Raw genomic sequence first — 13,959 nt, 5'->3', positions numbered from 1 at the left:
TCCAATCTGTAATGACTGCTCCCCACATCAGATGGGGGGCGCTTTTTGCGTGGTCGCGCGCAGCCCCCCCTGGATCCCAGTGTGGCTCCCCGTAGTTCCGGCTGGCTTTGCCCTCCCCAGGCTGGATACCTGGAGGTCTCCGCCTACCTCAGCCAATCACCCAATCCCGCCTGGGGAGGCGTTGCCAGGGCATTGGCCAGGTAGGGGGAGGGACCGCCCTGCCCACACAACAGAAGGTGAATCTTACCTGCGAAGCGTCAGTTGGCTTCCTGCAGCCAATCAGAAGCCGTGCTTTGGTTTTCGAACATTTTGGAAGTCGGGCAGATTCTGTTTGACTTCCAAGGTACGACTATATTAGAAGATCCCCAGATAAAAATCCCCTAACCATTATAGCCTTCTGGCCTTCTCATGACCTTTATAAAAAAGCAATTAATAAGAGCTACATTTGTTCTGAAAAGGCAATAAAAAAGCAACATTATTTTTCTCAGGTCTCCAGCTGTTGTTGGACTACAACTCCCATCATCCCTATCTAACAGGACCAGTGGTCAGGGATGATGGGAATTGTGGTCCAAAACAGCTGGAAACCTTGGGTATGCCAGAAAGGGAAGGAGTAGACCTGTTGGCTTCATTTAGAGTAAAGATAATAATAATAATAATAATAATAATAATAATAATAATAATAATAATTAATAATTATTATTTATTATTTATACCCCGCCCACCTGGCTGGGCTTCCCCAGCCACTCTGGGCGGCTTCCAAAAAAATATTAAAATACTGCAATACATCAAACATTAAAAGCTTCCCTAAACAGCGCTGCCTTCAGATGTCTTCTAAAAGTCTGGTGGTGGTTGTTCTCTTTGACATCTGGTGGGAGGGCGTTCCACAGGGAGGGCGCCACCACCGAGAAGGCCCTCTGCCTGGTTCCCTGTAACTTGGCTTCTCGCAGTGAGGGAACCACCAGAAGATAACTAACACACCTGTAGTATCCTTTACCTTTATTTCGTTTGACCTCTTGGGTACTCTGTGTGGTGGTTAAAAGGGTCATCATGGGGAAGGCTGTGCTCAGGAGGGATTGTGAGAGAGCAGTGTGGGGATGCTTGAAGGAATCTATGTAGAAAGCTTGCATTGACTCTTAATGCTCCCTGCAAAACAGACCACCTTAAGTTGCAGTTCTCAAGTAGGTTTCTGAGTACTTTCTCCACTGTGTGCAATGCAAATGGGACCTTCTTATGATAGCTGACGCTTCTCTTTAGCTTTCTGCAGTGACATTTCATCATCGCCATGTCTAATAACGAAGGAAATGGAAAAGCTGAGAGCCATGAGGTCACCGAAAAGGGACAACAGGTAACGTGGCCCTTGCTGCACCATTTAAGCTTTAGACTCAAACAGCAAGTTAATAATAATAATAATAATAATTTATTTATTTATTTATTTATTTATTTATTTATTTATTTCATTAGCCATAATAATAATCATTATTATTATTATTATTTATTTATTTATACCCCACCCATCTTGGCTGGGTTTCCCCAGCCACCCTGGGCAGCTTCCAACAAAATATTAAAATACAGTAATGCATCAAACATTAAAAGTTAGTCTAACTACTTCCTCCCCAAAGAGTGACACCACACAAGGAAGGATTTTCTGGTGTTTTGTATTCTTACTTGACAGTAACTGCAGGCAGCTGTACTCCAAATCTGACTAGAGCTACAATGCCTTTTTAAAAACAAAAACATGGAGGCTTCCGTGCCTCTGTTACGAACTCTTAAAGGAGCCCAGCCCAGGTCATTCTGCAGAGCAAAATATTCCACCTACAGTAGAAGCTGCCTAGTATACCATATTTTTCACTCTATAGGACGCACCGGACCACAAGACGCACCTAGTTTTTAGAGGGAGAAATCAAGGAAAAAAATATTCTCTCAGAGCTTCTCGGGGCTGCGGGGGAAGCCCGGGTTCCCCCCCCCCAGCCCCAAAGAGCAAAGAACCCAAGACAGCCAGCGGGATCCATCCCGCTGGCTGTCTTGGCTTCTGCCATAGCCGCGCAACCTCTCCAGCCGGGAGCTAAACCTCTCCAGCGTGGCTAAAGAAGCCAAGGCAGCGAGCATGATCCGCTGCCTTGGCTTCCTCTTTAGCCTTGCACAACCTCTCCATCCTTTAAGGAGCGTGCGGCTCCTGTGGGCTTTTCTACGAGGAGGGAGAAGGAACTGACTGGCTGCGTCAGTCCCTTCTCCCTCCTGGGGAAAAGCCCGCAAGAGCCGCGTGAAGCTTGTGTGCAGCTCTTGGGGGCTTTTCCTGCCTGCCTCCCCCCTGCATTCGCTCCATAAGATGCACAGACTTTTCCCCTTAGTTTTTAAGAGGGGGAAAGTGCATCCTATGGAGCGAAAAATACAGTAATTACGCTGGCAGTCAAAACACAGAACTGATGAGAGGAAGAGTGCTAAGCTTTACGATTCACCCACCCTAAGCTAGAGGTGCTCAAGGCACACAGGAGACCTTCACTCCCGCTGGCCTTTGTGAGGATCCTTTTGGACAATAACTCTTACAGTGCCAAGAAAGCAACAGTTTAGCATCTTCTCTAGGGTCTAAGAAGGTGGTGACTCAATGCAGTATCTCTTCCCAGTGTGTCATACAAAGGCTAACTGATCTGGCCCTGGTCAGTATTACCTGCGAGATCCTTTCCACTACTTATAACTCTGCGAAGGGATCCCATCCAGCTATCCATGCAGTCTGTGATATGGCAGAAGTTGGACTAAAGAAGATTGCCTCCTCGGCAGTGAGCGGTGCGCAGCCTGTCCTCAATAAACTTGAACCTCAGAGTAAGTAAATCCTGGCTTGATAGTTTCTACTCTTAGGAATGTTTTGGCTCCTTCTCTCATTTAGGTGTGGATGTCCCAAGGCTCTTCAGTGCCGGCAATGTAAGCCTTCGATGTGTGATGAAAGGGTGGGCTATTATGCAATGTTTATATATACCACAAATACAAAATATGATTATATACATTTTAACTAGGGACGCGGGTGGCGCTGTGGGTTAAACCACAGAGCCTAGAACTGGCCGATCAGAAGGTCGGCGGTTCGAATCCCTGTGACAGGGTAAGCTCCCGTCGCTCGGTCCCTGCTCCTGCCCACCTAGCAGTTCGAAAGCACGTCAAAGTGCAAGTAGATAAATAGGTACCACTCTGGCAGGAAGGTAAACGGCGTTTCCGTGTGCTGCTCTGGTTCACCAGAAGCGGCTTAGTCATGCTGGCCACATGACCCAGAAGATGTACGCCGGCTCCCTCGGCCAATAAAGCGAGATGAGCGCCACAACCCCAGAGTCGGCCACGACTGGACCAAATGGTCAGGGGTCCCTTTACCTTTACCTTACATTTTAATTATGATATTGCAGTGCAAATACAATATTGAAAACCAAATATGTCCCATTAAAAGGCTGAAGTAAAACTAACCTGTGCTTTGATTGCACTCGGTCACCATTTTAGTTTTGAGGTAAAAGGTAAAGGTAAAGGACCCCTGGACGGTTAAGTCCAGTCAAATGCGACGATGGGGTTGTGGCGCTCATCTCGCTTTTCAGGCTGAGGGAGCCGGTGTTTGTCCACAGACAGCTTTCCGGGTCCTGTGGCCAGCATGACTAAACCGCTTCTGGTGCAACAGAACACCGTGACGGAAACCACAGTGCACGGAAACGCCGTTTCTGCAGTGGTATCTATTTATCTACTTGTGCCTGTATGCTTTTGAACTGCTAGGTTGGCAGGAGCTGGGACAGAGCAACAGAAGCTCACCCCATCACGGGGATTCAAACCACCGGCCTTCCAATTGGCAAGCCCAAGAGGCTCAGTGGTTTAAACCACAGTGCCACCCATGTCCCTTTTAGCTTTGAAAGCTGAGTTGAAAATGCACCAAGTCAACTTCTAAGTTGTCACATGGTTTTAAAGTAAGTTTTGATTTTGAAGGAAGTGATGAGGCAGCCAGCGAAAGGCTAAATGTCTTCTTCTCTTTCGACAGTTGTTTCAGCAAATACCTACGCCTGCCAGGGCCTTGACAAACTGCAAGAGGCTCTGCCTGTTGTGCAGCAGACTATTGAAAAGGTAATGGCTCCACCTCTGCTTCTTCTGTGTAGACAGTCACCCCCCCCCACCCCCGGCATCCTTTCTGTTACACATTTATGATTATTTGTGCCCTGATGCTATTGGGGTGATCATGCACATTCCCACTTTCGTTACTGTTTGTTCCTGCCAAAATTATAGCGGTGGTCACACTGCTTCATTTCCAAGCAGTGCATATCCTGTAACTTCCTGCTGAAATCCCAGAACTTTTTGTTTTTTAACCACAAATGTTCCAGTTTTTATATACACAGTGGACGCTCGGGTTGCGAACGTGATCTGTGCGGGATGCACGTTTGCAGCTCTGCATCTGCGCACGCGCGGGTTGCGATTCGGTGCTTCTGCGCATGCGCAAAGTACGATTTAGCGCTTCTGTGCATGCACGACCGCCGAAACCCGGAAGTAGCCCGTTCCGGTGCTTCCAGGTTTTGGTCCGTAACCTGAAAAAACGCAACCTGAAGCGTCTGTAACCTGAGGTATGACTGTATATATTTATTGCTCTGCTTACAGCGTGCTATAACTCCTCCAGGCAGCAATAACGTGGTAGCATTGGGGACGCATCGCAGAACAGCTAATAAAGCAGAATAAATCCATCAGTCGAGAACTGTTGTGGGTGTATTCGACAACATGGTCTTGACACAACAGAACTCCGGTCTGGAGGAGCCCAACAGGCCAATGGTCTGACTCTGCACAATTACACTGCCCAGATAATATCAGGAGTTTTACATGTAGAAACTTGACAAGGACTCCTTTGTCGTGCCCTGTGGCACAATTTCTCATATTTCTTTTGTTTGCTCCTAACAATCGCCTATCTATCAGTGCTGAAAGGGGGTCGGAATAAACATCTTCCCCTCAGGGTTGCATGTGTGTAGAATTACTGCCATCCATTGATGGGGTGAATCAAATTGGAGTCGATGACTAGAAAACTAGAGATCCTTCCAGACCTACTTGGGAGGGGTTCTACTCTGGTTCTTGGCTTGGAGTTTCAATTCTCTTCTTTCTTGATGTGAGAATATCATTTAAAAAATCCTTCTGCAGGTAGTACTGAATGCCAAAGGCCTTGTCCAGGGTGCCAAGGATACAGTGTCAGGTCTAGCAGGTGGGGTCAAAGAGGCTGCCCAGGAGAGGATGAAGATGGCCGCGTCTGCAGTGGTGGTTGGCGTGAACACCGTGATGGAGGGCAATATGAAGCAGATGGTGACAAGTGGTATTGACCACATGATAGAGGCATCTGTGGAGATGATAGAATACTACCTGCCAGTAACAGATGAAGAACTAGGTGAGACTATTGCAGCTGCTTTTGTGAGGGAGAATGTATTTGGAACCAGGCAGAGGGCCTTCTCGGCAGTGGCACCCGCCCTGTGGAACGCCCTCCCACCAGATGTCAAGGAAATAAACAACTCTCTGACTTTTAGAAGACATTTGAAGGCAGCCCTGTTTAGGGAAGTTTTTAATGTTTGATGTTTTATTGTGTTTTTAATATCCTGTTGGAAGCCACCCAGAGTGGCTGGGGAGGCCCGGCCAGATGGGCGGGGTATAAGTAATAAATTATTATTAATTATTTTTATTTATTAAGGTATGGGCCATACTTATTATCCATCTCACTGTCTAAAATCTGGTCTACTGAAGTTATTTTAAAAATTGCCATAATATTGTAGATTATAGCTGCCCAGAGAGGCTGAGGCAACCCAGTCAGATAGGCGGGGTACAAATAATGAATTTATTATTATTATAGATAATAATTGTAAACCACTTTGAATTACTGTGTGATTTAGTGGTATATTAACGTTTTTATTTTTTTTTAAATGCTATTTATTAAATTTTCCGCTTTAATAATCCAATCCAATCATATTAAAGATTCCAAATTATACATATTATTCGATAATCAAACCGTCCAAATATTATGCCAAAGTATAAAAAAAATTGGAGGTATCTTCCCATGTTCTGATGTCAGCGGGGTCTGATTATCTTCTACTGCTTTCATAATTTTTGCTATAGTTCCCATAAATCATTCTAATGTTAATCCTCATTATTTTTCACAGCCTCTGAGTTTATCAAACAAGCGAGATAAAACAAAACAATATATTCTGTGTGGAATTTATGTCCAGAGTTCCCTCTGCATGTTCACGATATCTCTTCACAAAATGATGTTTCCGCCAAGCCAGTCCAAAAATCTTCTCACCTCGGGCAGCAGATAAAATCAAATCAAATCAAGGCATCTGGCCAATGCTTTTAAGACCAGCTGTCCTTCAAACGGTTAACCTGTCCAGGGAAGGTTTGCCATATAAAACTGGGAATGCAAATATTAAGTAAGATATTAAAAGGCACCTATCCCCCTCAGGCTCCGCATTTAATTCGACAAGCTGATCTACTTCCAGTCATGGCCGCTTGGTTAATTGGAGTTGCATCATCCGATTCTAATTCCAGGCAAACTTCCAAAGTTTTTTTGGCGTCTCTCCAGTCATTCTCCAAATCAAAGTTGGGAAACTCTTTATCCTCTTCCAAATATCTGCAGACAAATACTTTGAACTTGGTTTTCCACTTTTGAATAATTGTTATTTCCACACAGTTAATGATTACAGTGGTACCTCAGGTTAAGTACTTAATTCGTTCTGGAGGTCCGTACTTAACCTGAAACTGTTCTTAACCTGAAGCACCACTTTAGCTAATGGGGCCTCCAGCTGCTGCCGGAGCACGATTTCTGTTCTCATCCTGAAGCAAAGTTCTTAACCTGAAGCACTATTTCTGGGTTAGTGGAGTCTGTAACCTGAAGCGTATGTAACCTGAGGTACCACTGTATTAGTCATATTATATCACCAAATACACCACCTCTCCAGTCTCGCTTGCTATAAATAATCAGACAGTTGTTTTTTCAGAGCAGGATTTTGCCATATAACATAGCAAAACAAAATATAATAACAAAGGAGGCTCACACACCCCCTTTCAGTTCCAACATACCAAGTCTACGTAGATGTTAATCCTTCTTCCGTTCAAATCCCTTTTAGCATCTCAGTGGCTGAATTAATTAGCAGAGTAGTTTCTCCCGCTTCGTTCAGATCACGTCCAAAATTTAAATCCAATTTTTCATCTTAAGAATTGGAAGCTTCCTGTTAAATGGAGGCGACTTTGGAGAGTTGCCAAGAAACGTTCCGGGCTTTCCATCCATCGCCCCCAGCCCCTCCTTCCTTCTGAATTTGGAGCCAGGGAGTGTAGGGAGACAGATTACTCCCATCTCGGCCTCTGATTCCGGAACGTACGGCAGTGATGGAATTCAGCCATCCTCCATCACAGCTTGCCAGAAGCTCCACAATATATTAAATTTTTTAGAAGTGAAATAAAAATTGTACCAGTTCAAGAACATTGTGGAGGGGCAGAGAGTTGACCAGAACACATCTCAGGACTTTAGAAGAAAGATGGTCTCAAGCATCACAGGGGGTACCCTGCATCTTGAACAGATTTCCAGAATGCCATTGAAATATACTCGGAGTCGAGTGTGGATTTCATGCTCTTTATTCAGCTCATGGTAGTGAGGAATGAAAGTTCCCCCAAAATATCTGCTTCATATACATTATTTACACAATGGGCCGCACGTGATTGGCTAATTCCGGGATTCTCCTGTGGGCCAATCAGGTTGCGGATTCACTTCCAACTGGAGCTGGGTTCGGTGGCTCCTGCGGACCAATCATAATGCTGCATTGTTCTAGGACCAATCAGACTGCTGCATTTTGGATCCTATTGTTGTTGGACCAATCAGACTGCTGCCTTTTGGATCCTATTCAACTCAGTACATAACAGCCATCTTGGTGTTTTTATGTTTTAAAAAAGTTCCCAGGTTCAGCTTTCAACTAGGACTGGAAAAGTCTCGTGTCTGAAACATTTGTGTGTTGTTGGTAGACCATAGTGAGTCAGATGGGACCAATGGTGTGATTTGACCATTGCTTGTCAGTTGCTTGTCTTAGACAGTTGTTTTAAAAAATCTTAAAACATTTTCCATTCATGCACCTGGCACATTACAACCAAATACAAGTCCCTGCCCCATGGAGAATACAGTATTTTCTATGACCGGTAGACTGTGATATATGTTCACCTTCTGACTTGCTAAGGTATATAACTGGGTAAACAGTCTTAAGAAGATGGATGTTGCAGCCTGCCATCGAAGCTTTTTTGGATTTTAGTTTTATTAACTTGTATATTAATGGTTGGAGTTGCTTTGAGTGGAGACAAAATTGGACTATAACAAAATTGGTTTATCAATCTTTCTTTAAAAAATCAATATGGAGCTGTATGATCAGACAGCATCATGCGAAACCATAAAGCTAGATGAGTAAAAGATGCTCTGAGCTTGTTTACATTGGTTCTGCTGTAGCCAGGTAACTGGTAAAAAGGTACCGTATTTTTCGCTCTATAGGATGCACTTTTTCCCCTCCAAAAATTAAGGGGAAATGTGTGTGCGTCCTATGGAGCGAATGCAGGCTCCTTGGCTTCAGTGAAAGCAACGCAAAGCCTCTGAAGCGCAGAGGGAGCGCTCCCTCCGCACTCCGGAGGCTTCGCGTTGCTTTCACTGAAGCCTGGAGAACGAGAGGGGTCGGTGCGCACTAACCCCTCTCGCTCTCCAGGCTTCAGGGATAGCCGCCTGAAGCCTTCGGAGCGCAGTGCGAGTTCCCGCTGCGTTCCACAGGCTTCAGGTTCCTTTCGCTGAAGCCAGGAGAGTCTTGCTCTCCTGGCTTCAGCAAAAGGAACCCGAAGCCTGCGGAGCGCAGCGGGAACTCGCACTGCGCTCCAAAGGCTTCAGGGATCTTTGAGGCTGGCAGGGCGGGAAAGCAGCGCTTCCCGCCGCCAGCCCCAAAGAGCATGTTGAAAGGAACCCTCTCCTTTCCTGCACTCCTGAGGCTTCGGGTTGCCTTCACGGAAGCCTGGAGAGTGAGAAGGGTCAGTGTGCACCGAACTCCCTCTGCGCTCCGGAGGCTTCGGGTTGCCTTCACTGAAGGCGACTGAACACACCTTGTTTTAGAGGGGGAGAACAGGGGGGGGAAATTCTCCCCCTCTCTGCGCAGCACCACTTCAGCGAAGCGGGAGGAGAAATGGAAGGGGCTCATTTCTTCCATTGAGAGCCAGTGTGGTGTAGTGGTTAAGAGCGGTAGTCTCGTAATCTGGGGAACCGGGTTTGCGTCTTCGCTCCTCCACATGCAGCTGCTGGGTGACCTTGGGCTAGTCACACTTCTCTGAAGTCTCTCAGCCTCACTCACCTCACAGAGTGTTTGTTGTGGGGGAGGAAGGGAAAGGAGAATGTTAGCCGCTTTGAGACTCCTTAAAGGGAGTGAAAGGCGGGATATCAAATCCAAACTCTTCTTCTTCCTCCTCCTCCATTTCTCCTGCCCCTTCGCTGAAGGGGCACTGAGCAGAGAGGGGGAGAATTTTTTTTTCTTGTTCTCCCCCTCTAAACCAAGGTGCGTCCTATGGTCGGGTGTGTCCTATAGAGCAAAAAATATGGTAGGTTTATGGTAGCAGAAATAAATAGCCACTTAACATGCAAAGGAGGATTTTTGTCAAGACCGTGTATGTTCTTTTCTAGCTGCCCTCGCAGCCTCTATGGTGATAAACAACCCCGAAGAAACTGCTGAAACAGCTCCTGTCAAAAAGGAAAAAGAAGAGGAGAGTTACTATCGGCGCCTGGGCGCTCTCTCAGCCTTTTTCCGACACAGAGTCTACCAGAGTTCTCGGGCAAAGATGCAAAGGATCAAGCAAAGCACACAGGAGATACTCTCCCAGCTTCAAGAATCTGTTTTGTTGGTAAGAACTAAACTACTTCTCTGGTTCCAAGATCTGGCTAGAGGACAGAGGAGCCCTACCATGGTGCTCTCCAGAAGTTGTGGGACTACAACTCCCATCAGCCCCAGCATGCATGACCAATGGCTGGAGATGATGGAACTTGTAGTCCAACGCCATGAGAACGTCATGTTGGATATGCAGAAGGGTTAATGGGGTCTGGGCAAGTGGTGTTTGGAATAACCACTGAGACAGAAATGCTTGGCACTTAAAGAAAGATAGTAATGGTGGCGCCAGGCATGCCTCCCTTAGGAGCGGATTCCACCAATGAGAAGCCACCACTAAAAAGGCTCATTTTGTGTTGCTGCTCTCCAGACTTCCCTTGGAGCAGAGATGAGTATAGCGAGTACTCAGCTGAAAGCTCTTGAAAGTCTAATCCAATACAGTGGTACTTGAGGTTAAGTACTTAATTCGTTCCAGAGGTCCGTTCTTAACCTGAAACTGTTCTTAACCTGAAGCACCACTTTAGCTAATGGGGCCTCCTGCTGCCGCCACGCCCACCTCTTTACTAACTTCTGTGGCAGAACATTGAAGTGGCTCTTAAGATAATGCTTGAAAAGGTCTCTAATGAAAGATGGAATGGGAGCGGCTGAATGGAGTTCAAGCTATTGGTCAACAATAGCTGCAAGATACTTCTTTACATTGAATGTTAATATTTTGAAAATGCCTTTCCAGATAAAGTACACCTTGCAGTCTCTGGAAAGGCAACTGAATCCTAAAGTTGCTAATCACCAGAAGGAAATGGAACCAATCTTGGTGGAGTGGAATGGGAGTCTTCCAATGCCAAGCCAGAGCTATGAAGAGAGTCTTTTAGAGGTATGCTTTAGAGGTAGCAACAGTGTTTCCCAAACTTGGGTCTCCAGCTGTTTTTAGACTACAGCTCCCATCATCCCTAGCTAGCAGGACCAGGGGTCAGGGATGATGGGAACTGTAGTCCAAAAACAGCTGGAGACCCCAGTTTGCCAAACACTGCTGTAGACCAAGTATGGAGAACCTGTGTCCCTCCAGATGTTTTTGTTGTCGTTTAGTCGTGTCCGACTCTTCGTGACCCCATGGACCAGAGCACGCCAGGCACTCCTGTCGTCCGCTACCTCCCGCAGTTTGGTCAAACTCATGCTGGTAGCTTTGAGAACACTATCCAACCATCTCGTCCTCTGTCGTCCCCTTCTCCTTGTGCCCTCCATCTTTCCCAGCATCAGGGTCTCTCACTGCCTCCATTTCTTCCCCTTCTATTTGCCAGGAGGTGATGGGACCAGTGGCCATGATCTTCTTTTTTTTGATGTTGAGCTTCAGACCATATTTTGCGCTCTCCTCTTTCACCCTCATTAAAAGGTTCTTTAATTCCTCCTCACTTTCTGCCATCAATGTTGTGTCATCTGCATATCAGGTTATTGATATTTCTTCCGGCGATCTTAATTCCGGCTAGGGATTCATCCAGCCCAGCCTTTTGCATGATGAATTCTGCATATAAGTTAAATAAGCAGGGAGACAATATACAGCCTTGTCATACTCCTTTCCCAATTTTGAACCAATCAGTTGTTCCATATCCAGTTCTAACTGTAGCTTCTTGTCCTACATAGAGATTTCTCAGGAGACAGATGAGGTGATCAGGCACTCCCATTTCTTTAAGAACTTGCCATAGTTTGCTGTGATCGACACAGTCAAAGGCTTTTGCATAGTCAATGAAGCAGAAGTAGATGTCTTTCTGGAACTCTCTAGCTTTCTCCATAATCCAGCGCATGTTTGCAATTTGGTCTCTGGTTCCTCTGCCTCTTCTAAATCCAGCTTGCTCTCCTCACCCCCAACCATGGGCTGGTGCTGATGGGAGTTGGGATCAAACAACACCTGAAGGTTACAAGTTTCCCACCCTCCCCTAGTGTAAACAACACTTGGCTATATGGACCAATGTTCTGACTTGGTACAGGGCAGTTTCCTTTGCTGCATTTCTGATGCTAAGCAACTTTTGTCCCAGGCAAAGTTGCTGGATTTGGGGTGGGTGGAATCGAGCCTTCCTGAAGAGTGAGATGTTTCTGCAAATATTTGCCACAGTTCTTGGTAAACATGAATGAAGACAATGCCGAGGGTTGGTTCAAAGCTCCTTCGCTTGTGCAAAAAGCATCTCTCTGGCCTCTCACATGGGCAGAAGGGGAAGTTGTGCTTGACTTCCCCCCAGCCTGCAGCCTCCCAAAATGGCTCCAGAGCACTGGAGTGGTGTGCGCCAAGCAACATGGATGGTTGCAGCCTTGTAGAGAAATCAGTACTGCCGTTCAGTGCATGAGTAAGTAAACGTGCCTTTCTTAAAGGTAAACGTAAAGGGACCCCTGACCATTAGGTCCAGTCGTGACCGACTCTGGGGTTGCAGCGCTCATCTCACTTTGCTGGCCGATGGAGCCGGCATACAGCTTCCAGGTCATGTGGCCAGCATGACTAAGCCACTTGCGGCAAACCAGAGCAGCGCACGGAAATGCCGTTTACCTTCCTGCCGGAGCGGCACTTATTTATCTACTTGCACTTTGCCGTGCTTTCGAACTGCTAGGTTGGCAGGGACCGAGCAATTGGAGCTGATGCCATCGCGGGGATTTGAACCGCCGACCTTCTGATCGGCAAGTCCTAGGCTCTGTGGTTTAACCCTACCTTCTTTCTTAGCCTCTCTCAAATACTTGTACTGAAAGCTTAGGGTGGTGTACGATAAACATGTCATCTAACAAGTCCTCTCTTCCCTTCTACTCCATGGCAGGCAGAATCGCAGCTTCTAAGCTTGACCTACGGCATCAGCCAGCAGATGCGGAATATCTGCCAGACATTCTTGGCTAATGCGCGGGGCCTCCCCGTTGATCTCCTAGAAAAGGTGCAGCAAACATATAGCAGCATGGAAGAGCTGCAGGATACCCTCTCCGGTGCCAAATCCTTGAAGGACCTTCCCAGTGGTAGCCTGAAGGAGAGCCAGGAGAAGATTGGGAAGGCCCAGGAGACCATATTTGAGACCATAGAATACGTGATTTTGACAACATTGGTGGCTCGGTCCTTTTTTCCTGCTCAAACTTCTATGGAAGAATCTGAAAAGAAGGCAAAGGCAGAGGCCTAAAAGAGTGCCAGACGTGGGGTTCTGCTTGGAAGTTGTCTACTTCTCTTGGACCAATATGTAGCATAAAGACTTCTGAAAAAGTGTGAGAACTAAAATTGTCCCTAATGGTAAATTCCTTAGACTGCTGATGTTTCTAGAGAATGATGCTTCCAAATGTTTTAAAACAAACTGTTTATCAAATTTGCACACACCGTATGTTCAAAGTTCATGACTTCACCCCCACCTTCCAAAATCCTGGGAACTGTAATTTGTTATGGGTGCTCTGCGAAGAGCAATCTACAGTTGCCAGGATCCTTTGGGGAGACCATGTGCTTTAAATCTATGGTGTGTACACAACTGTACTCCTTTTTGATAATTATATTGAGCAAAGCCTTATATCTACAAATCCAAAGGTTCAACTTGACCTTGTCTGACGAGCCGCAGAAATCTTAAGGGGCCTGCCATGTGGGGGGCAAATACCGATGCAGGGCTATTTAAATGTGTCTTGAGAATTTTATAAATAAAGAGTAGTGAAAAGCTGAGGTGTTGTTACTGTTCCTGAACAAAAGTTTGAGCTGCTAGTGCTGTACTGCACTCTTGTCCAAAGGAGCCCCCCGTTCCCTCTGGAGCACAGAAATGACTTTGTATATACCCAGCGGCATAGCGTGGGTTGTCAGCACCCGGGGCAAGGCAAGTAATTTGCGCCCCCTAACCTGCCGCCGCTGCCAGCTTCTTCTTGCTGCTGCCTGGTCTGGTCTGGTGTGGTTCTCTCCCGCGCTCAGCGCTGCGCTGGGCGGCCGCTGCACTGTCCCTCCCCCAGATAGTCCCTCGCTCTCTCTCCGCACCGCACGCCTGGCACCCACCCCCTCCACAGTGGGCGGCGACCCGGCGGCTCAGATCGGATTCGCACAGCCAGCACTGCAGTGAGAGAGAGTGAGTGAGCCAGGTAGGGGCAGAGAGCTGCAAGTGCG

General features: G+C 46.7%; 1 protein-coding gene across 2 annotated transcripts; it reads left to right on the top strand.

Annotated features, from left to right (window-relative positions):
- Nucleotides 1–1,267: 1,267 nt before the first annotated feature.
- Nucleotides 1,268–13,527, top strand: LOC310753011 (perilipin-3-like). Of its 2 annotated transcripts, XM_083594226.1 has the most exons (7): nt 1,268–1,345; nt 2,622–2,817; nt 4,001–4,083; nt 5,137–5,377; nt 9,671–9,888; nt 10,600–10,740; nt 12,662–13,527. In XM_083594226.1, the coding sequence occupies exons 1-7, from the start codon at nt 1,283–1,285 to the stop codon at nt 13,007–13,009; spliced, it is 1,290 nt and encodes a 429-aa protein (XP_083450352.1). In that variant the 5' UTR covers nt 1,268–1,282; the 3' UTR covers nt 13,010–13,527. The 2 variants fall into 2 exon arrangements, 1 of the variants encoding a protein (XP_083450352.1); XR_014543059.1 differs by lacking the exons at nt 1,268–1,345; nt 2,622–2,817; nt 4,001–4,083; ... (1 more) ...; nt 9,671–9,888; nt 10,600–10,740 and adding an exon at nt 12,040–12,202.
- The last annotated feature ends 432 nt before the right edge of the window (nt 13,528–13,959 follow it).

The sequence above is a fragment of the Podarcis filfolensis genome, assembly GCF_964270895.1.
Source record: "Podarcis filfolensis genome assembly, chromosome: 17".
NCBI classification, from domain to species: domain Eukaryota; kingdom Metazoa; phylum Chordata; class Lepidosauria; order Squamata; family Lacertidae; genus Podarcis; species Podarcis filfolensis.
Note: the sequence above shows the minus strand (reverse complement) of the source record. Positions and strands in the feature narration are given on the sequence as shown.

What these genes read in the sequence shown, in the direction of transcription:
- LOC310753011 (XM_083594226.1), top strand. Translation starts at nt 1,283, where the DNA reads ATGTCTAATAACGAAGGAAATGGAAAAGCTGAGAGCCATGAGGTCACC. An exon ending in TCACCGAAAAGGGACAACAG is followed by an intron (nt 1,346 to 2,621) that starts GTAACGTGGCCC and finishes ATCTCTTCCCAG; the next exon opens with TGTGTCATACAAAGGCTAAC. An exon ending in ATGAAGAGAGTCTTTTAGAG is followed by an intron (nt 10,741 to 12,661) that starts GTATGCTTTAGA and finishes ACTCCATGGCAG; the next exon opens with GCAGAATCGCAGCTTCTAAG.